The sequence below is a fragment of the Elephas maximus genome, chromosome 7 (assembly GCF_024166365.1).
Source record: "Elephas maximus indicus isolate mEleMax1 chromosome 7, mEleMax1 primary haplotype, whole genome shotgun sequence".
Lineage (NCBI taxonomy): Eukaryota > Metazoa > Chordata > Mammalia > Proboscidea > Elephantidae > Elephas > Elephas maximus.
The window spans coordinates 43,205,469-43,229,365 of NC_064825.1; the positions used below are offsets into that span (position 1 = coordinate 43,205,469).

At 45.3% G+C, this 23,897-nt stretch overlaps 1 protein-coding gene across 2 annotated transcripts in view; it reads left to right on the forward strand.

Moving 5' to 3' along the window:
- Positions 1–23,897, forward strand: part of TENM4 (teneurin transmembrane protein 4) — an 887,828-nt gene that overhangs the window by 623,884 nt on the left and 240,047 nt on the right. For both annotated transcript variants that reach the window (XM_049889686.1, XM_049889688.1), the window contains exons 10-12: positions 4,652–4,907; positions 17,028–17,126; positions 18,364–18,599. In XM_049889686.1, coding sequence (XP_049745643.1) covers positions 4,652–4,907; positions 17,028–17,126; positions 18,364–18,599 — 591 coding nt within the window. The remainder of the gene's footprint in view (positions 1–4,651; positions 4,908–17,027; positions 17,127–18,363; positions 18,600–23,897) is intronic.

Genomic DNA, 23,897 nt, shown 5'->3' on the forward strand with positions numbered 1-23,897 from the left:
AAGCAAAGGTCCAGTTTGGTACAAGGAGCAGAAAGGAGAATCCAGTCAGACCCTTAGAAAGGTCATGCTTCCTCTTTAGGGGTTGTGAGTCTTCCATTGTTAATCTTCAAAATACAGAGCCTTTCTCTTGGGAACCTGGGAAACACCATGTCCCCTGTCCTAGTGGTCTCAGAATGGTCAGGGGAGGGAAACAGAGGACCCAGCTGAAGCATCTGGAACTCTGTCTCCAGGCAGGTAAGTAAAGGCCCACATAAGCCCATGGTCTGGAGAGCCCAGGGTGGCCTGCTATCATTTTGTGCAAACAAGCTCCTCCACACTAGCTTTATCCGCCCAGACAGACTGTCCAGGCCACTAACAAGTGACCCTTAGCCATTCACTCAATAAATCTGGATTAAACATCTGCTCAGTTCTAGATCCTATGATCACTCAGCACTGAGGGGAGTAGGGATTTTCACACCTAGTACTGGTTGCCATCAAGTCAATTCCGACTCATAGTGACCCTATAGGACAGAGTTCTGTAGGGTTCAGGTTCCTGTGCCCCATAGGGTTTGCAAGGAGTGGCTGGTGGATTCGAACTGCATGTCTTTTGGTTAGCAGCCAAACACTTAACAGCTGCACCGCCAGGGCTCCTTCACACCCATTAGAGGAGGCAAAAGGAGCCCTGGTGGTACAGGTTAAGCACCTGGCTGCTAACCAAAAGGTCAGTGATTTGAACCCACCAGCTGCCCACAGGAGAAAGATGTGGCAGTCTACTTCTGTAAAGATTTCAGCCTTGGAAACTCTGCAGGACAGTTCTACTTTGTCCTCTAGGGTCTCTATGAGTCGGAATCGACTGGATGGCAGCAGGTTAGAGGAGGCAATATGGAGACATAAGTATGCATTCTCTAGGCGAGAGAGAAAGGTGAGAGGTCCAGGTTACCTGCTTTCAGCAATCAATGGAGGAAAAGAGAACTTTGGGGAGGGTAGATCATGAAAAGCTTTCTGGAAGGGGTAGCAACTGAGCCAGCTTCAAAAAACAGAAGGTTTTTTGACACCTGGACATTCCTTTTTGGGACCTGGACATTCCTTGTCCTCACAGAATAATTTCCTTTTAGAGTTTTTTGATCTGTGACCAGTGGCCTTAATACTTAAAATCTTGTTGTTTGAGGACTTGGCAGCTTCTAAACAGTTAATCAAGCCAGAGCCTGGCGTTTCCATTTAGTCATAAAGTAGATGCCTATAGGCTTGCAGACCAGCCAGTTCTGTCCAGGACCTCAGATGCCCACTCTCTTCACTAAGGGAGTAAGTGCCCTGTCCTGTTTTTACCTTTGGCCCTGGACTGACACAGCTGAATAAGTAGGCTCCTGTGTTTTGTGCAAAGGCACCATGGTTTCGTTGACAGAATTTAGTCTTTGGATTTATAAGGAGCACTTACTGGTTTTGTAAACCTCAGTTGCCTCATCTGTAAAATGGGGTGATAGGATGGTCCTTTAGGGGTTATTGTGAGCTTTAGAAAAGTTAAGACTGAAAGTGTACATAGTAGGTGCTCAAATACATGGCAGCAGCTATTGATATCAATTAATTAAAATGTCATGAGAAGACTAGCTCCTAGCATGGGGGCAGGGCAAGCACCAGGTTACGCTTCTCTGCTGGCCTCCTGACAGCCATTGGGCAGCGGTGGTTCAGTCACTTCCTCTCACTGCTCTAGTACCCTGGACTGCAGCCAGCAAGCAGCCTGAAAGGCAGGGACAGGTGGGCAGCAGCATTCCCTCAGCCCAGAAGGCTGCTTCTGCTGCTGGCTCCTGTCCCAGGCTCTGTCTCCATTAAAGTGCTGTCTGAGGTCAGTTGGACAAAACAGTTGACCCTGCACATTCTCACCTTCTACTGGTCCAAGGCTGTCTTCTCTCCTGCAAGGAGCAGAAGTCCCTAAATGGGAGTCCCTGCCTGGATGGGTCATATTGGCTTCTAGGTTCTGTCCTCTCCCATTAAGTGGCATCTGTGCTAGCTCCTTTCTGGTTCAGGACCACAGCATTGCACATCCTCAGCGGGTACCTTTCACGTTCGTTGAGGTCTCAGACCATTGAGTTGCCTCTGGGGGAGGGTGTGGCTGGAGGGGATGAGAGAGGAGGCCTGGAGAGACAGGTGTGGACCAAAACCTGAAGGACATTGTAGGCCCTGAGTGGGCTTTATCCCGAAGGCAACAGTTTGTAATAAGGAAGTGATCCCCTCCCCCCATCAGATGTGCCTTATAACCCTTTGCCATGAAAGATTGGGTTACCTGAAAAGCAGAATGTGATTCATCTGCCACTAAAAATAGCCATAGCTCTGATGGCGCTTCACGGTTGTCTATATTTGATGGTTTCCAGAATGCTGTCTTCTAATTCAAGGACGAGCACAGCCTTTGAATTTCATCTGCCTGAGTTTGAATCCTGGTTCTCTCTGAGTATCTGTCTTTCTATAAAATACAGGTCTCTACTTCACAGGATTCTCATGAGGAACAAATGAAATACTTTATAAACTGTGAACTTCAGAAATACTTCTTTCACAGTGATTGCCTCCTTTCACGGTATTTCACTATAGCTCTCTGATGCCCTTTGTAAACTATTTGCCCCATTTTTATAGGTGACAAAACTGCAGCTCAAAGAGGTTGAGTGATTCATGCATTGTCCAAAAAAAAAAAAAAAAACCATACAGGGGAGGTCAGCATAACTGGACTAAACCAAAAGCAAAGAAGTTTCCTGAATAAAATGAATGCTTCGAAGGTCAGGGAAGCAGGGGCAGGGGATTGAGGACCATGGTTTCAGGGGACATCTAAGTCAATTGGCATAATAAAATCTATTAAGAAAACATTCTGCATCCCACTTTGAAGTGTGGCGTCTGGGGTCTTAAATGCTAGCAGGCAGCCATCTAAGACGCATCAGTGAGTCTAAACCCACTTGGATCAAAGGAGAATGAAGAACACCAAGGACACAAGGTAATTACGAGCCCAAGAGACAGAAAAGGCTACATGAATTAGAGACTCCATTATCCTGAGACCAGAAGAAGTAGATGGTGCCTGGCCACAACCAATGACTGCCCTGACAGGGAACACAACAGAGAACCCCTGAGGGAGCAGGAAAGCAGTGGGATGTAGACCCCAAATTCTCATAAAAAGACCAGACTTAATGGTCTGACTGAGACTAGAAGGACCCCAGTGGTCATGGCCCCCAAACCTTCTATTGCCCCAGGACAGGAACCATTCCCAAAGCCAACTCTTCAGACATGGATCAGACTGGACAATGGGTTGGGGTTGGAGAGGGATGCTGATGAGGAGTGAGCTACTTGCATCAGGTGGACACTTGACACTATGTTGGCATCTACTGTCTGGAGGGGAGATGGGAGGGTAGGGGGGTTAGAAGCTGACAAAATGGCCATGAAAACAGGGAGAGTGGAAGGAGGGAGTGGGCTGTCTCATTAGGGGGAGAGTAATTGGGAGTATGTAGTAAGGTGTATATAGGTTTATATATAAGAGACTGACTTGATTTGTAACCTTTCACTTAATGTACAATAAAAGTTATTAAAAAAAAAAACCATCGCTGATAAGTCAATTCTGACTCATAGCTGACCCTATAGGACAGAGTAGAACTGTCCTATAGGGTTTCCAAGGAGTGGATGGTGGATTCGAACTACAGACCTTTTTGTTCTCAGCCAAACTCTTAACCACTGTGCAAGAGGTTGAAAGGAATAAAGCCTATATCTGTTTCTTCATCTGTAAAATGGGGACCAAAACAGTACCTGCTTTGTAGGGGGTTGTGAGGATTAGCTGAATTAATACATGTAGAGGGCTCAGAACAGTGCCTGGCACCTAGTTAGTGCTCTGTGAATGTGAGCAGTGGCTTCTAATTCTCCCAGACACCAGCGTGGCTCACTCCCTTTGCTCAAGAGCCATCTCCCTGAGGCCCATCACTGGCTACTCTGTCTAAACTTCCACATACGTGGGCCTTAGACTCCTTCCTGGCTTTATGCTCTCTCCTCAGATTTATCACCATCTCAGTAAACTATATATTGTACTTATTTTTCTGGTTTCATATACTAATGCTGTTATGTATAACCCAACCCCATTGCTGTGCAGTCCTCCCGGATTCATACCCACTCTATAATGAGTAGTTCTCAAATTTTAGCCTGGATCAGAATCACCTGGAGGGCTTCTGGAAACAGGTTGCTGAGCCCAATCCCAGGCTTCATGATTCAGGAAGTCTGGGGCAGGGGCCCAGGGGGTTTAATTTCCAAGAAATTCCCAGGTGATGTTCTGGGACTACACTTTGAAAGTCACCACCCTAAACGTATGAAAGAAACAGTGTGAAGTTGGCGGTATCCACAGCTGGCTTCGTTGTTTGTTTTTTAATCTGATATGTTGTCTCTCTCCTACTAAAATAGAAGCTCAATGAGGACAGGAATTTTTGTACATTTTGTTCATTGATGTATCCTCAGCACTTAGAATAAGTAGGTGCTCAATAAATCAGTTAAATAAATATTTACAGAATGAATGAATATGTATAATTTATCAGCACCTGATAAACATGGAATTCCTTTCCCTGAGGTCCTGGTTCAAACCTCTCCGGGCAGCTTTTCTAAGCAGAGGGGCGGTGCCCGAGCTTGCCGCCCACCCTGACCACGCGTGTTTGTGCCCTAGATCACCCGGGTGGCCTGCAGAACCACTCGCGGCTCCGGACGCCACCGCCGCCGCTCTCGCACGCCCACACCCCGAACCAGCACCACGCGGCCTCCATTAACTCCCTGAACCGGGGCAACTTCACTCCGAGGAGCAACCCCAGCCCGGCGCCTACGGACCACTCGCTCTCCGGAGAGCCTCCAGCAGGCGGCGCCCAGGAGCCGGCCCACGCCCAGGACAACTGGCTACTCAACAGTAACATCCCTCTGGAGACCAGGTACGGGCGGCGCAGTATAGGGTGGAGCTGCGCGGGGAAAGGTGGCGGCTGGGTGGGTCTGAGACCCGAGATCTTTGGTGGGGAAGTTTGGTGTTCCCACAACCTACCCTGGCCAGAGAAGGAGGGATCAGCTCTACTGCTTAAGGAAGTGGTGCTCTGATTGCCAGAGAAAAAGGTGGGATGAAGGAGGGATGAAAGGGAGAAAGAGCATGGACTTTGGAATCAAACAGACCTGAGGTCCAGTCGCAGCCTGCCACTTACTAAAGGTATAAAGTTGGAGGAGTTGCTATACCCATCCCAGCCTCACTTTCCTCCCCAACAAAATGGGGATGATGCTGGAGAGGACTGTTGTAAAAGTACCTGAGAGCAGCTGTATGTGAATATGCCTGGCACAGATATGTGGCAGAGATCAGTGTTTGATTCTTGGGCTCACCTCTGCCTTTCCGGGTCCTGTGACGATTTTGCTACCCTGTGCAGCCTGGCCTGGCCTGGGGTTGGTGCTCAGTAATTGTGAGTCTCCTCTCCCTCCTCTTCTTTCGTCCAATCCCTTTTATACCCAAAGCCCTAATAACACTTAACATTTGTCTATCAGCCTTTTGGTTTGCAAGGGCTTTCATATGTGTGCCATGACCCCCATTTGGGAGTTTTGGGAGCTAAGAAGCAGCGAGGTCGATCACTAGCTCACTCAGGTAGCTGATGCGTAGTTAAGATTTGGATGCAGATTGCCTGGCTCACATCCAGTGTTGACTCTTTCACACTACAGCCACCTTCTCCAGATCTCTCCTGGCCTGGTCCTTCCACCCTCTCCCTTCTTGCAGCTTCATTCTGTCAGGGACTTCAGTCAGTCTGAGTTCTGTAGAATCCTTCCTATCTCTGCTTAACCACCATTTTTCCAAAAGAGATATGATTTTTTTCTTCTTATAAAAACCGTACAGGCTTACTGGAGAAAATGCACAAAGGTATAAAGATGAAAATTAAAGTTATCCATAATCCTGCTACGCTGAGGTGAGTGCTGTTGACTTTTGGGACCATAGCCTTTCTCTGTTTTCTCTAAACTGCAGATGAAATGTCCCAGGTTGCACAATTAGAACCTCTTAATCATCTACCTATGTAAAGGTTCCTCATGAGCACAATTAAGTGTTCTGGAACCTTTACGTAGATCAAGAGGCAGTTGTTCAGACAGAACAACGGGATACTGATTGGTTTAAAGGCAGGAAAGGTGTGCATCAGGGTTGTATTCTTTCACCATACCTATTAAATCTGTATGCTGAACAAATGATACGAGAAGCTGGACTATATGAAGAAGAACGGGGCATCAGGATTGGAAGAAGACTCATTAACAGCCTGTGTTATGCAGACGACACAACCTTGCTTGCTGAAAGTGAAGAGGACTTGAAGCACTTACTAATGAAGATCAAAGACCACAGCCTTCAGTATGGATTACACCTCAACATAAAGAAAACAAAAATTCTCACAACTGGAGCAATGAGCAACATCATGATAAACGGAGAAAAGATTGAAGTTGTCAAGGACTTCATTTTACTTGGATCCACAACCATGGATCATCAACAGCCAAGGAAGCAGCAGTCAAGAAATCAAAAGACACATTGCACTGGGCAAATCTGCTGCAAAGGACCTCTTCAGAGTGATGAAGAGCAAAGATGTCACTCTGAAGACTAAGGTGTGCCTGACCCAAGCCATGGTATTTTCAATCACATCATATGCATGTGAAAGCCGGACAATGAATAAGGAAGACCGAAGAAGAGCTGACACCTTTGAATTGTGGTGTTGGCAAAGAATATTGAATATACCATGGACTGCCAAAAGAACGAAACTAATCTGTCTTAGAAGAAGTGCGGCCAGAATGCTCCTTAAAGGAAAGGATGGTGAGACTGCGTCTTACATACTTTGGACATGTTGTCAGGAGGGATCAGTCCCTGGAGAAGGACACCATGCTTGGCAGAGTACAGGGTCAGCAGAAAAGAGGAAGACCCTCAATGAGGTGGATTGACACGGTGGCTGCAACAATGAGCTCAAGCATAACGATTGTAAGGATGGTGCAGGACCAGGCAGTGTTTTGTTCTGTTGTGCATAGGGTTGCTATGAGTCGGAACCAACTTGACGGCACCTAACAACAGCAACAATCGTCTACCTTATTTATTAAAATAGTGTGAAACGCTGGTTTTGTTTTCTCAAACTCCTGTCCTTTACCTGTGAAGGAGACAAAAGTCATGCCACATGTAAGGAAGCGAAATTAATCTATACATGGAGAGTGTGTCCATCACCTTTGCCTGCAGCATAACTATGATAGTCCCACATTGAGTTTGTGGGGTCCAATGAGAGCAGAATAAAATCTTTTTGCCCCCTTTCATTCCTGTAGAATAGTTTTTCCAAAAGCAAGCCTCTCAGAAATGCAGCCTACCCCACTCTTGACCTCATAATTAATATTGTTTCTATTAACATCCTTTAAAGTTATGTGTGATTTTTCTCTGCATGCCTCCTTTGCACCCATCAGTAACAGAGTCACCCCCACCCAGGGTAGCTTAATCAGATCTCCATTATTTTCACTGTATGTATTGAATGACTGCACATGGCTGAAAGAAACCAGCAAATAATGAATTGTTCTGATTTTTGCATAGAGCATAGTACCTATTCCCTCTGCTCGGGTGTTAATTTTTTTCACTTAGGGCCACCCGTGGGCAGGGACATAGGAGAACTTCTTACTTTGAGTCCCCAAGTTTTTTTAAGGGTAAAGGAAGGTAGAGCAGGGATTTTTTCCTAACAGTTAGTTCAAGGTGCAAAGGTGGCCCCAGCTCACCTCCCCTACCCATTGCCCAGTGCTCACCTGTCTTCCCCACCCTCTGTCCTCCTACATCCATTGATCAAACCACATGGAACATCTGTTTTTTCTTCCTTGTAGTTTATTACTCAAGTAATAAATGTTCATTGTAGAACAGTTAAAAAATTGAAATAAGCAGGAAGAAAATCACATACCCACCACCAAAGGGTAATCATTGTTAACATGTTGGTGTATAGTCACACCATTTTATATATATATATATATATATATATATATATATATATATATATAGAACTGCCCCATATACACCATATTTTTACACAAATAATGTTCACCTTCTCTGTTTGTCAACCTTGCCCTCCCACAGCAAGGTATTTTCATAAGCATGCTATGCTAATTTTTATTACATGTATACTGTTGTATACTTATATAACAGTTATATGTAAATTATATATATAATATATAAATTCAGTATGTGTATGTGAGTGTATGTATGTGTTTTTATCAGCAGTCCCTCAAATCCCAAGCCCATTTGTGCCTCTGTGCATACTCTTGCACAGTTTTCTGCTGGAGTTGCCCTCCTGCTCACTTCCTGGCCTAGTAAAGGGCCACTTTTTCTTGGAGACCCAGCTAAAGTGTTTGAGAAAGTCTTCCTCTATGACCCCAGAGTCCTGTGCAACTAAAGATGGCTTAAAACTTGGAATGGCACCTAATACATGGATAACACAAGTAGAATTCTGGATCTTAATACTGACCTTAACTGGTTGATAGCAAAAAACCGACAAGGTACAGTTTAACAGTGATCAGTGACACATCTGGCAGGTAGAATCATAAGTGATTTCGACCAGCTTGACAAGGTAGAAAGAGTATGGGCTTTAGAGTCAGATGGATCTAGATCTCTACCTTGGCTTGAACACTTACTAGTTAGTCAAGTTACTTAACATCTCTAAGCCTTGGTTTCCCCATCCACAATTTGGGATAAGATTTCATATCTCTCAACGAGGTTCAGAGAAAGTAAATGAGATACCATGGGATGAGCACACAGCACAGTTCCTGGCTCTTAGAATACGTGCTAAAAAAGGTTATTCCCTATACCTGCATGTACATCTGTTTCTCATATCAGCCCTTTGAAGACAAAAGTCATTCAAAAATTATCTATTGAATCATTTCTGACCAGAGGAGCTGAGGGAAAAAATAGTAGGTTCTACCTCTTCTCTTCTTTGGGGAAGTTGTAAGTTTGGCTCTGATGTTCTGTGGGCAGAAGTGATGGTTTATTCACTGTAGCAAGTTATTCAGAGCACAGATTTTAGGGTAAGACACACACTATGCTCAAACCTTCAGCCCAGTATTCACACTAGTTCTGGACCGAGACCTTAAATTTCTTCATCTCTAAAACGGAGAAAACAACAGTACCTTTCTGTTCTGACTATCTATTGTCATATAAAAAAACTACTTCAAAGCTTAGTGGCTTAATAAAAAATAGCCATTTGATTATAATTCACAATTTTATTAGTTAGGATTCAGGAGAGGCTCAGCTGGGCTGTTCTTCTGCTCCAGGTGGTGTCCACTGGGGTCAGCTGGCAATATTTTGCTGGCGGGAAGGCTAGCCAAGATGGCTTCACTTATGCCAGATATCTTGGTAGGAATAGCTGGGAAGCTTGCTGTAATATCAGGGTCTTGCCACATGGTCTTCCCAGCAGGGTACCTCCCCCTCCTCAAAAAAAAAAAAAAAACCCATTGCTGTCGATTCCGACTCATAGTGACCCTATAAGACAGAGTAGAACTGCCCCATAGGGTTTCTAAGGAGCTGCTGGTGGATTTGAATGCTGACCTTTTGGTCAGCAGCCAAACACCTGACCATAGTGCCACCAGGGCTCCCCCAGCAGGGTAGTTGTACTTTATACTTGGGGGCTCAGGGTTCTAAGACACTAGTCAGAAGCTGTTGATCTTCCTAAGATTTGCCCTAGAACTGGCATAGTGTCGCTTTCATCATATTCTATTAATCAAAGTAGTAGTAGACCAGCCAGGTTTAAGAGGAAGGGATATAGGCCCCACATCTCACTGGGAGCAGTGTCAAAGAATTTGCAGCCCTCTTTAATCCACCACACTGCCTCATAAGACTGTTGTAACAACATTTTCAGAAGATAATATTTGAAAATGTCTTAGCACACAGTAAGTACTTGTTATTCAATAAATTACTTATCATGTAGTACTTGTTATTCAATAAATATTTGTTGAATGCCTACTATATGCTTAGCAGTTAAGACATTTAGGAAAACTGCTTTTACGTTGCAGTAGGGTAAGTGCTATGATAGAGGTAAGCACAGAGAATGTGCTGTGTTTCAATTGTCTCTGGATGCCCGGTTCTCAGTGCAAGAACTGCCACATGGAGCTTAATAAATATTAACACACAGGGAAAATGAATGAATGACAAAACAAATGAATCAATACATACACTTAACTGGAAGCTTGCTTAGGGAAAAGAAAAGGCTTCCCGGTGGACCTGGTGCTGTGTGGACTGAGAATCAAAGGGAAAGCAGGAGCCCTCAGGCAGAGGAGGAGGGAAAGGGAGGGCCTGGCAGAGGCACAGCCTGAGCAAAGGCCTAGAGACCCAAGAGAGCAGGGCCTATTCGAGGTAGTCGTTATAAACGGCTTTGCAAACCCCACCAGAATGGGGAGCCTCCTGATGCCAGAGAAACAGTCGCAAGTCCCTTCCCTCGTTGTCAAACTGAGCCTATGTCGAGAGTCTAAAATAAATAGCTGAGCAAATACTATAACAGCTGGTAGAATGACCAAGAGGGATTTAGATTTTGCTGGCGGGGAAAGAAATACTAGTGGAAGGGGAAAGTAAAGAAAGGGCTCTGGGAGTAAATCCACTCCTTTCTCTGTACCTGCCATACCTCTAGCACTCCCCCAGGTTAACTGAGTCCTCAGGAAGGTGGCTGGGCCCACCTGTGCTCCCTAGAGCTGGGGCAGGATGTTGCTATGTCCCTCAGGTACATCTGAGGCCCATTCTGGAAAGAGCCAAGTGTTCAGGATCCTCTAAACCCTTGCCCTGTTCTTTTGTACTCTGCAGCATCAGAATCTTAATTGATTTCACAGGGACTATCTGATTAATAACCCGTCAGGCTCCTGTTGGATAAAGGCAAAGCCAGAGCGGAGGCTGCCAGGTCTTGGCCCTAGCTCCTCTGATCTTAGGCCTGGTTTGGGAGCCTGTGGCCCATTTTGTGGTTACAGTCATTTTGGAGAGAAGCTCACCTACCCTCAGGGATGGGGGACCATCCTGGTGTTTACTAGCCCAGGCCTGGTGTGGTGCCCAGAATGACACATGTTGCCTTCTGGTTGTCCAGGCCAACCCCTGATAATTGGAGGAGGTTGGATGAATAGTCTTCCATGTCATTCAGTGATTCAGTCACGGATATGAATAAGACACAGCCACGACCATATGAGAAGCTCTTGGTCTAGTGAGGGAGACAGACCAGTAAATGAATGGAAGATAGGGCAGCATGAATCATGCTCTCTGATAGAGGGGACACTCCAAGCTGAGAGGAGGGAATGGCTCCCTGTGCTTGGGAACATCAAGTTGCAATCATAACAAATACTCATATTGCCCTTACTGCGTGCCAGGTACTGTTCTAAGCACTTCACATGTAGTAACTCTCTCATCCTCATAGTTATCTCATAAGGTACTGTGTTAGAGGTCCCCAAGACTACACCCAAGTTTGATAATTCACTAGAAGGACTCACAAGACTCAGCATATGCTCATACTTATTATATCGAAAGGATACAAAGCAAAATCACCAAACAGATAAGGTGCATGGGGCAAAGTCCATAAGCTTCCAGAGTCCTCTCCCAGTGGAGTCACACAGGATGTGCTTAATTCCTCTAGCAACCAGTTGTGACAACACATGTGAATTGTTGCCAACCAGAGGAGCTCAATAGAGACTCAGTGCCCAGGGTTTTTACTGGAGGGGGATCCCATAGACTACCCCCTACTTGGCACATACCCTAATTCCAGACTCCCAGAAGGAAAGCAGGTGTTCAGCGTAAACCATATTGTTTTTACAGATAGTTTAGGTACAATGAACCAGTTTTATCAGGTAATGGTGGGAAGTCTCCCGAAATCTAAGTTCCCAGACACCAGCCAGTGGTCAACCTTGTAACCGTTCCTTTCAGAGAATAGCAGTCAAGTCAGCTATGTTAACTCTTCTGCACAAATAGGTTAGTCTTATTATCATTCCCATTTTAGAGGTAAAAAAATCTAAAGCACAAAAAAGTTAAGTGACTCGCCTAAAGTCTCACAGCCAATAAGTGGCAGGGCCAGGATCCATACTGAGACCAGCTAGCTTCAGAGCCCATGCACCTAACCACTATCTGATGCTGCCTTCCTAATAGTTAAAGATAGCTTCAGAGAACATGCTTTAGTTGGAGTTTTGCTCGGAGAAAAAGAATCCTAAGCAGAGAGTTGTATAAAGGCACAGAGCCAGGAGAGTTTGGCATTTTGAAGAGATGGCAAATAGTTGGGTGAAGTCGGAGCATAGGGCCCTCAGGGGGATGAGAGTAAATGGGGATCATCTGTGAGGGGCCTTGAGCGACATGAAAAGGAGCTTACACCTTTTTCTGGTAGGCATAGGGTCCCGGAGTGGTAGAAGTGGAGATGGTTGGCCGTCAATATCTTTTCAAGTAGGACAATAACATGATGGAATTGGCCTTTTAAAAGAATCACTGTGATCTGGTTCATTTGTTTCTTTGTTCACTCATTTGTTGAAATTCCAGCTCCATAGCCCTTTGTGTGGTCTTGGCCAAGTCACTGATCCTCTGCATACCTTGTGGTCTCAGCATCAGAATGTGGAGTGTGATTCCTGACTGTCCTGCCTCACTGGGCTGTTGTGAGAATCACATACAACAATGGCTGCGCCAGGGCTTTGTGGGTGGAAACATGGTATAGATAGAACCAGAAGATGGGCTGTTGAACAGGGCCATCCCAAAGAACTACAGGCCTCTGCAGCTTCCTGGCCATTTCTTCCCAAATACCATTTGTTCTGCCCTTGTGAGGTGATCTTAGCCTGCCCTGGACCAAGCTACATGTTAGGTACTAGGATCAGGGAGATGGACATGGAAGCTTTTGCTTCAGGCAGCTTAGAGACTAGCCCAGGGCCTCCCTAGGTCTAAGGAGAAGCCATTCCTTTCCCACCCTTGAAGAACAGCAGGGTTTGGCTCTGGCTCCTTCTCCAGGTACTCAGTAACCTCCTGGAGAGGCAGCTTGGGGCTGTGAAGCTAGAGTGATGCTGGATTTGAGTCCCATCCCTGCCTTTTCCTTGCTGTATGACTGCGGACAGTGATTTAACCTATCTGAGTCTCAGTGTCTATATCTATCAAATGACACAATAATATCCATTTTTACCTGTGCCTTAGGTCCCTGCAGCAGTGAGCAGGAGAGCATGCAGGGCCATGACCCCAAGGTGGGCTCAGTATTTTAGGGCCCCCATCTGGAAATCCTTATAACTTCTGTTTCTCAGTAGAACAGGAGTCCCAGAGTGTTAGGGGAGGGTGGGCCGGAAGCTTCGTGAGGAGCCTTGAACTGAGAGTCAAAACACCTAGGTTTTGGTTTAAGCTCCACCTGAGACTTGCCGTCTGTATTAGGGCAGGATGCAGGCGACTCTGGGCATCAGTTTCCTCAGCTATCGAATAGGCCAAATTATTTGACCCAGAACTAAGTTCTGAAATTGTAGAATAAGGCTATTTCAAGGTAGTAGTAGCATTGTGAATAGCAAACATTTTCAGAAAGTATTCTTGTCCCCCAAAGTTCCTTGGTGGGCTAAGTGATTAATATCTGAGTTAGCATGAGAGCAGAAGCTCTTACAGGTAACCTGGCACCCCATAACTCCACAAATCCTTTATTCAGCTGCATTGTTCTTACCTCGTCCTAAAAGATCTGTACTTGTAGGAGACAATAGTCTGCTTGCTCTCTCTCTTTTTCTCTCCCTCTCTTTAAATAACTTTTTCTTTTTAAATTATAAAAGTAAAACTCGTTCTTTATCCAGGCACTAGGAGATTCCAACTGTTACCATTTTGTTCTTTATTCTTTGTCTTTTTTTTTCTATGAATACATGTATTTATTTGTTTCTGATGGGTCTTAATCATTAAGGACACAATTGTAGCTTGGTGACACAGGTCAAAGTTCAAGGTGTTCTAGAGAAGTGGGCCTTATACCCACCCTTTAGCCCTCCAGGAAAGAGGCATACGCCCTTCCCTAGCCCTCTGCGCAGGGGCTGCTCAGGCCAGGCCGTGCAGGCCCTCCTGAAATGCAAGGTATGGAAGAAGTAATCCTAAAACAGCACCCGCTTCTACCCTGGATTATGCACCAACTGCACACCTGCTATATGCCAAGCATACTTCCTTTACATACCCTTTCATTCAGCAGAATTCAGTACATGTTCACTGAGTGCCTTCTACTATGGACAAAGCGTTCTTCTAGGCTCAGGGCACAGCAATAGCGAACAAGACAGGATGCCTACCTTCATGGAACTTGAGCTAGGAAGAAATACAATATATAAGTAAACCAACAAATAAATATACATGCACGTGTGTGTGTGTGTGTGTATATATATGTGTGTGTGTATATATATATATATATATATATACACACACACACATATATAGTGTCAAGTCCTGTGAGGAAAAATAAAGTAGAGCAAGGGGCCAGAAAGTGACTGGGAGGTAGGTTGGGAGCTATTATGGTTAGAGCAAGAAAGTAATACTTGAGAAGGGAGAGAGGTTGATTGATTCAGGCAAATGAAAACAAAGGCTTGGCCTGTTTAAGAAACAGCAAAAAAAAAAAAAAAACAGCAAGAGGCCGGTATATCTGGAGCACAGAAAATGAGGCTGGAGAGGAACCAAGGGCCAGGTCTTGTAGGATCTGGTAAGGGCTATAGCTTTATTCTAAAAGGTTTGGAAAGCCCTTGCAGGGTTGAGAACAAGAAGTGACATGATCGAGATTGCACTTCAGGATCTAAAAGGCGAGTGGTTATCACCGTTTACGGATGCTCAGAGAGATGAACTCATCTATCTAAGAGCCAGTGAATGGTGGAGCTGGGCTTGAACTCAGGTCTGTCTGGTCCCAGTAACTGTGTGTCTCCTACTCTGCCACAAGACTCCTGATCACCAGGGCCACCTGCCCGGAGGCAGAAACTTCCATACACCTGCAGTTCCTCCCAAACACTGTAGGAAACCTGTGGGGCATGAACACCACTGGAACAGCTTACTCTCCAGGTTACAGCGCCCAGAAGGCTCTTCAGCACTCACCCTAAGGGGAGGCTCTCACCAACAGTGCACTGGTCAGTGGCCTTGGCTACAAAACAGTGTTGCCTTGTGCTCTCACTGTCCCTCAAGATGTTAACAAAATGGTGCTTGAAGATAGTACTTACAAGTCCTCCTCATTTTGGTCTGTGAGGCTGGCTGGGGGCAACAGTGGAGTGAGAAAAGGTTTTCAAGTAAAGAGGGTCTGAGCCCCAGGTCCCAGTTCTAGCAGTGTCGCTTGCTTACTGTATGACCTTAGAAAATTCACTTCACTTCTATGACCCTTGCTTTGCCAGCCTACAAAATGGAGATGATAGTACTGACTTCGTAGGGTTGTTGTGAGGAATAAAATGTAAATTATATAATAGTTGCAAAGCTCCTAACCAAACCAAAACCAAACCCATTGCCCGTTGAGTCGTTTTCGACTCATAGTGACCCCATAGGACACAGTAGATCTGCCCCACAGTGTTTCCAAGGAGTGCCTGGTGGATCCGAACTGCTGACCTTTTGGTTAGCAGCCATAGCACTTAACCACTAAGCCACCACGGTTTCCACAAAGCTCCTAAAACAGTGAATAATATCTAGTAGGTTCTCCATAGAGAGCAGCTATTATATTTTGCATTAGCACTTCTATAATATTTGAGTAGCTCTTAAAAGTTCTTCTAACATCATTTTTACATCTCAGCTTCCTTATCTGTAAAATGGGGATAACACTGCCTTCCTCACATAGCCTATTTTGAAGACCCATGTAGAAACCTTGTGAGGCTAGTATTGTTATTCCCATTTTTACAGATCGAGATTCAGAGAGGTTAAGGTTTTTACTCAAAGTCACACAGCAACAAAGTGGCATAAAGGGAACTAGAATTCAAGTATTCTGATTCTCAAAACCTGGCCAGCCAGAAGGAAGGTTCCAGGCAGGGAGGGGCCCAGTTGTTGGCTTTCTGCAGTCAGCCCTTCCCTCAGGTGCTTACAGCAGACTGAAGCCACCACTGGTTTGTTAGAAATCATTCACTGCAGGATTTTAAAGTGAATTGGCATCAGTCTTGAAAGTATCAGAAAACAGGATCCAGTGTGCGCATGCATGAATGATGTCACTTAGCAGGCATGGTTGAGACCCAAAAAGACAAGTGTGTCTATCTTCACTCTGGGTTAGAAATAGGAGAATTCACAAAGTGCTGCACTGCCCTCAGTGCACTTGGGGAAGAGAAGAGCCCTCTCCTCTGACTTCTGCGGGGCACCATCTTTGCTAATCATCTATCACCCAGGCACCTGCGCTGCTAAAGGACCACAGTACTCAAAATACGGTCCATGAGCCAGCACCATCAGCATCAACCTGGGAACTTGAGAGAAATGCGTACTCTCAGGCTGCATCCCAACCTACTGACTCAGAATCTGTGGGGGTGGCCTAGCAATTCACAGTTCTCCAGATGACTCTGATGTCATTGCTTTAGAGAACAACGCTTGATTTTTTGGGGGGGGGGGCAGGGGGGAGGTGGTTATAAAATGAGCATCCCTATTTACTGTTTCAGCAAATGTAGGCAGCATCAAGTAGGAGGGAAATCACAGACTTTGGAAACAGATAAAACTCAAACTCCTGCTTTGAACCTTGCTAGCTGGTGACTTTGGACAAGTCCTGTTACCTCTCCACATCTCAGCTTCCTCATCTGTAAAATGGGGATCACACTGCCTTCCTCACCTAACCTATTTTGAAGATTTGAGATAATGGATATAACATGCCTAGCTCAGTGCCTGATACATAATCAGTCCTCATCAGTGATAGCTGTGATTTGATGCACACAACTGTCGGACATTCAGGTTTCTACAGAGAATGCTCCCACCAATGCTCTGTGCCAGGTGTACCCCTTGCACATGTGGCTTGCACACAGACCCATCGCCTGGAAACTGTGTCCCGCTGGTCTCACACACAGCTGCACCAAACGGTCACTTTTTGTGTTTCTCTACTGCCCCCCTTCATCGATGCATGACTCATTGCTTCATTCATGTCTCCATGTGTGTGTAGAAACCTAGGCAAGCAGCCATTCCTAGGGACATTGCAGGACAACCTCATTGAAATGGACATTCTCAGCGCCTCCCGCCATGATGGTGCTTACAGTGACGGGTAGGTGACATGCCCATGCTCCTCCTCTCTGTGTGTACTCTCCCCTCAACTCCTGCACTTGCATGCAAACCCTGAGACCTTTCCCTGGGATCTCCTGGGGGAGATGATGCCATATTCCACACCCATCCCCAAGTCCATGTTCACCTTGCAAGAGTTTATCCTTGGAATACTCTGTCCCCCGGCATATTAACAGCAGTCTTGTTAATATGCAGCTCCTGGCATCACATTGGCTGCCTTTGCCATTCTGAAAACCATCTCATGTAGCAGTTTTTATGTATCACAGGCCATCTAAGTATGCATTCTGAGGCCTGAGGCTTCTTGTATCCCAGTAGGGGGAGGATTACCCTGAAACTGGGTGGTGAGACTTCCCAGGCTGTGTGTGCAAATCCTTCCATAACCCACTACCCAGTGCCGTCGAGTCGATTCCGACTCATAGTGAATCCTTCCATAGCCATGGTTAAAGCCAAGCTGTGGAGGATTCTCTGACAATTTGGCCACAACCATGTGCACTGACTGTGCCACACTGCCCTCAAAACCAGCTAGGCTGTAGGACGCAATGCTAATCTGCCATCCCAAGCAACTTTCATCGGGGGCTCAAAGGCAGCAGCCTGGCTTCTGAGCACAGTGCTTTGAAGGCTTTTGCTGCCACGGGCTCTGTAGCAGCTACCGGGGGACTCTTGGCCATGGCAGAGCTTCATGGTAGCGTCTTGACTCCAACTCCCACAATACCCCCTTTAAAAAGGAGGGTATTCTATTCCTCAGTCAAAGTACACTGGCAAAGCAGATATTGGCGGGAGAAGGAAATTTTAGGTTCTCTTGTCTCCAGGGGGCAGAACAGAATTTGAGATACTTTCCAAGTGACTGCAATAGTCTTAGAGAACAGGTAGCTCATTCCCCAAGAATCAGCATCCCAGCCCCAACCCCTCCCAGGGAAAGGGATCTCAATGCCCAGTCTCCTGTAGAGTTGGTAACACCTTCTGCGTCGGCTTGGGTGGTTTTCCCCACTGGTAGGGCTGCCCCATTTGTGTTCCGTGATAACATGTCTTCATGTGCTCTGTTTTTGTGGTCTGGTACTTGGCTCTCCTTTTCTCCATCCCCTCTTGTCTTTTCTATGGTAATACTTTCTCTCCAGGCTCCTCTGCATGCTTCTACTGCTGCTGCCTCTGTCCTCCAGGTTTATCTGGTGTTCCTGGTGATAAGCAGACCCTGACGCTCTCTTCCTTCTCTCCACCCACAGGCACTTCCTCTTCAAGCCAGGGGGCACCTCTCCACTCTTCTGCACCACATCACCAGGGTACCCACTGACATCCAGCACAGTGTACTCCCCTCCACCCCGACCACTGCCCCGCAGCACCTTTGCCCGCCCAGCCTTTAACCTCAAGAAGCCCTCCAAGTACTGTAACTGGAAGTGTGCAGCCCTGAGCGCCATCGTCATCTCAGCCACACTGGTCATCCTACTGGCTTACTTTGTGGGTAAGCACCTCCCTCACCCCAGCTTCCTTTGGCTTTCCCTTGCCCCAGAGGGCAGTGACCAAGCTACCTGTGAGCACCGAAGGCACCTTGCCAGCATGGCAGACAAAGCACATAGGGTGAGCCAAATAGCCCTGGAATGCTGGACTGGCCTTCACCCCCAAACCCGTCAAGGGTCAGCCTTTCGGGTCCCTCCTTTCCTCGCCTCTGCATGTTAACGGAGATGTTCTTATAACCAGAAAGGAACCTTGGCATCTGTTCTTCTGTGTGTTGGATTGTTGGACACCTAGCACTGAAGCAGAAGCACTCACTAGGACTGGGCTTTGAGGTGGAGATGTGTGACATGAGTGTCATAGATTGGTATCACTACAAATGAAATGACGAGTTGGAGAGGCTGGCCAGCAGGCAGGCCTCTCCCACTGGTGCCATGTAGCTGCAATGAGAAGAGGAAGGAGACGGGATGCCCTAGAATTTGAGGGAAACTGTCAAAAATGGGATTGTGCTGACCTCAAACCCGGAAAACGTGTCTGGAGGTGAGAGTCTGTCAGGTGAGGGTGTTGTGGGAACCAAGATCCAGAGTTAACCTATGGTCAGGAAAAAAAAACCAGGGAAAATCCCTGCTGAGGAGCCAGGGGGTCCCAGTGAGCAATCAGAGCTGGGCTGAGGGAAGCACAGAGATACCAAGAAGCACTGACTAGGCGCTTCTTACCTGACCTCAGCACTTTACGTGGATGAGAAACTCCGCCTGATCCACTGCCTTGCTAAAACACAGGTTGGCTCCCACCACATATTCTTTTAATGTATTTTGTAACACAGTCTGGTTACTTCTGACCTCTTTTTGGTCTTCTCTCAGGGAAGATATTAATCTGAAGCAATCTGTGTGCATTGTGTAGGTCTGCTGCCTTTATGTAAAACAGCCTGTTGGTAAAGGCATTCAAAGAGAGGTTGGCTTAGCCCTCAGTGTCATTTCCACCATTCAGATTCTGTGTGGGATTCTCAGATTTAAGGTAGGTCAGGGCCAGCTTGAGAAGGCCTTGAACCCATGCTAAGGAATTCTGAGATAATTCTATAAGCGAAGGTTTTTTTTTCTTTTTTTCCTTCAGTATAAGCTCAATAAATAGAAATAGGACTAACTGGTAGAGGGTCTTAAGAGGAAACAGTACCTCCCAAGAGAACTTTGTAGCAATCAAAGTTATTGTGGAAGAAAAGAGCTGTCTTGACAGGTAGTAAGTGCTCAATTACTGCACATGATTAATAAAATGTGGAGAAGGAATTTGAGCAAGGGTGAGTGTGGGTGATGTAACTGTAAGGTCACTTTTCTCTCAAGATTCCTGAATTTCATGAAAACAAGTAATCAGAAAGATGACAATGCTGTAAATAGGGAGTTCTCAATATTTCGAACTATAATAAACCTCCTCTGATATGTTCGGTCTCTCTTCCCGTCACGCAGATTAGAGGATTTCATGGCTCTAAGGCCGGGATGGCATACGTGTTTCATCTTTTCTCCTATTTGATTAGTGCTAGCTGCCTAGAATGCTGTGCTGAGCAGGATCCTGAAGCTGTATTCAGACTTCATGGAAAAGAGCCTCTGTGATTGATTAGTGATATCTTTAGTGGTCACAAGAGTGGAGAATATTGATGCCATGCCAGGTATTTGCCATTCCTGCTATGGGTCATTGGGTAAAGGACATCCCACACTGAGCAAGGTCAAGGTCCACCCAGGCTCTGTGAAAGAAGTATCATTGAATTGGGATACAGGTGAGGGTCGTGAGGTTTCAAGCACCACCACCTGGCGTGAAAGTTTCTTTCTGGCACCAACAATACTGTGCTCCCACCAACCATTGGCACAGGTCTTTTGACATTATTGTATTTCCTAAGTAAGTAGACTTTTGGACAGGTAGTGTCTCTGTTAAGATACTTTGAGAAAGTATCTTTGTCAAGAGTCAAGTAGCTTGCTATGCATAGACATCAACTTGTTTTGCATTAAAGTTGTAAGTTTTATACTGTGTAGCCTAGTTCAGGAAGAAAGAATAAACCCTTACATGACTTACAAAGTCCTCTCCTGCTTACCATCCCATGAGCTTCTTTCTCCCCTATCTAATAAGAATACATGATCAGTCTTCAACTGTCTACAGACAGAGGCTGTTGTCGGAGATAACGAGGCGCCCGTCATAGGATAGGTGCAGAGAGAGCCATGATGACCACTTCGCAGGAATAAGACTCAAGCACTGACTGGACGACTTTCAGTCTTTCTTCCAACATTGATAGTCTTTGAATCTATGATTCTGTAAATTTTATTTTTCACTCAATAAACCATATGGAGTATTTGCTTTGATCCAGACACTATGCTAACTGCTAGGATTAAAGAATGAAAATACGGCCCTACCCCTTGAGGCATTCATAGCTTAGAAGAAGATACAGCTATGTAAGCAGGCAGGTATCAGACAGTAATTGAGGCAGCTCAGGGGCTGTGAGAATACCCAGCTCCTCCCAGAAGGACTGGGGAAGACTTCCTAGGAAAGGTGGTATTTTAGCTGAATCATGAAGTAGAAGTTAGCTGGAGCAGACATGAAGGAAGGGTATTCTAAGCTGAGGGAATTTTCAAAGACTTGAAAGAGGATAGTGTGGTAGCAAAGACATTTCCTTCAGATGGAGTATTTGTGGGATGTGGGGGAGGGGCCACAATTGGAGCTAATACAGCTAATAGTGTAGCTAATAATGCTCAGATTATGAAGGTCAATTAGAGGCCAAGTTAAGAACCTTATTGGATGAACCTTATTGGATGGGTATTGGGAAGCCATTGAAGGGTTTTAGGCAGTGGGAGGACATAATCAGATTTTCATTTTAGAAAGATCAGGGGAGAGGAAGGACTAGAAGGCAGACCTGTTAGGAAAGTATTGCAATAAGCTAATCAGGAAAAGCTGAAGGCCTGAACTAAGATGGTGACGATGTAGGAAGGGGAAGAGGTGGATTGGAGGTCAGTTTAGGAAAATTTGTGTCTCTAATTAGGAGTGGTCAGTTCATTGATAACATGTCTTTGGCAAGAATACACCCTTCTGATAAAATTCTGTCTGGGTAAAAACATTAAGACTTGAATCTAGATTTCATATTCAAGGATTGGGTCAAATTGGCAAGCCTGATGTGTTTTCTTTATTACCTGGAGATTCAGCAAGGTGTTGGGGAAGTGGTTAGACCCAACATCTAACAGAACTGGATTCCATTCCCAGCTCTGCCAGGTAGCAGATGTAAGCCTTTGAGCAGTCACTCTCTGGACTTCCAATTTCCTCACCTAGAAACAGGTACAGCCCATTACCTGGGAAGGATGTTTGTGAGGTCAGAGTAAGCTATTGCAGCTGGAATGAGTGGCATCCTTGTTGCTTGGTCTTCCCCAGCTGCTGGGGGCAAAGGATGCTCATCTTATTGTATGGCCCTAATTATAGGCTGTGATGACTAACTTGTACAGGAGCTATCAATTATTAAAAATCAAATTAATCATCTCAGCCAAGCACAAATATCCTTAACAAAGACTGTTTTTCCAGCAGACCAACTGATGTAATCAACAGGCAAAAAGCACAGATATTTAATTAGATTTTTGGTGAAAAATTGTGTTTAATTTCAAGTATAATCAATTATTAATTACTGTAATGAGTGAGTCTGACTGGGTTTACTAATTAACTCATTTAAAAATTATGAATAACCTTTTCATTTGTAATTATTTTCTACATCCTATCAAGTTCCTGATAAGAATTGTATCGCCTCATAAGCAGAGGGGGAGGCAAAAACAGAGGGCTGAAAAGAATTTTTCTTTTTGCCAGTATCTGCTCAGGGCTGCCATGTCTGAATGGTAACCGTGACAGATCTATTTGAAGTTAAGTTTCTTAGTTGGAACGTTTCTTGAGAAATGAGCAGCCAGTGACCTCTCATTTGCAGAGACATGTGCAGCTTCTTTCATAGGAAGATAGAGAAATTGGAGTCAATGGTTGCCACCCACAAAGGCTGCAGGTCCTTGGGCCTTGCCTCCAGGCCATCTCCTCCTCCCCTGGCAGGGTTACTTGGCTCTTCTGGCCTGGATGAGAATCCTAGGGAGGACAGTCACGCAGGCTGTAGGATCTCTTCAGAGGCAAAAACATGTTTTTTATCTCCAAAGGATACCTGCTCAGACAGGCAGCCATTGAGGATGAGTTCGCATTGCTCTATTTACCTCTTCTCCTTATTAAGAAAATTTGAGGGTCCTTATTAGTCTCCATTTGAATATCTTGACTTTTCTGTAGGAAAGAAAGATCCACCGAACAAGATGAAGAGAGAATGATATGAGGGGAAGGCTAGTTACAGTTCAAACCATGAAGACTGTACAGCCATGGCAACAATATTTTATAGCATTTCATTGTTTTTAAGACATTTTCACCAAAAAAAAAAAAAAAAGGCAGTGTCGCATATAGAGTAATAGAAATAACAGGGGCCACTGTTTATCATTAATAATGACGGTTTAGCTTTGATTGTGTACATCCACGTGCCCCTCTCTGTTCTGAGCACTTTCTCATTGAATCCCCCTAATGTCCCTGTGAGTTATTGTCACCAGTTTACAGATGCAGATACTGAGATCCATTGAACAGAACTTACCCCGCTGTTTCATCTTAAATGGCAGAAATGTGGTTCACCCCACCGCAGGCCCTCTAGCTCTTGAGCCTATGCTTTTTTTTTTTTCCTCTTGGGCTCACAGTCTTAACCCTTTCACTATAAGCCCCTCATTTAAGTATCTGGACTTTTGATTTTTTGCCACGTGCCCAACTTTGGGCCAAGCCCATTGTGTGCATCATCTCTCTGAACCCTCATGACAGTTCTGTGGGGTATCACTTTCTGTATTTTTCAGATGAGGAAACTAAAGCTCAGATAAGCTAAGCAACTTGCCAGAGTCACACAGCCTGTAAATTATTATGTAGCTGAGATTTACACTAAGACTTGAGATCCCAAAGGCCACTATGCTGTAGGTCCTGAGCTTGAACAGAGGAAGTAGAATCAGAAGACCCCAATTCAGGCAGCAGACCCCTTGCTGACTGTGTGAACTTGGGCAAGTGGCTTAACTTCTCTGAGTCTCAGTTCTCACTTTCCCTACAGTGCTTATAATGGACATGGTTGGAATGATTAGCCCCATTTTACAGAATAGGAAACTAAGAATAACGTCATGATTGAAAAAATGGGTTCTGAAATTACGCTGCCTGCTTTGAAATCTCAGTCTTATTGCCTTCAATCTTTGTGACCTTAGGCAAGGTTACTCAACCTCTTGGAGCCTCAGTTTCCCCA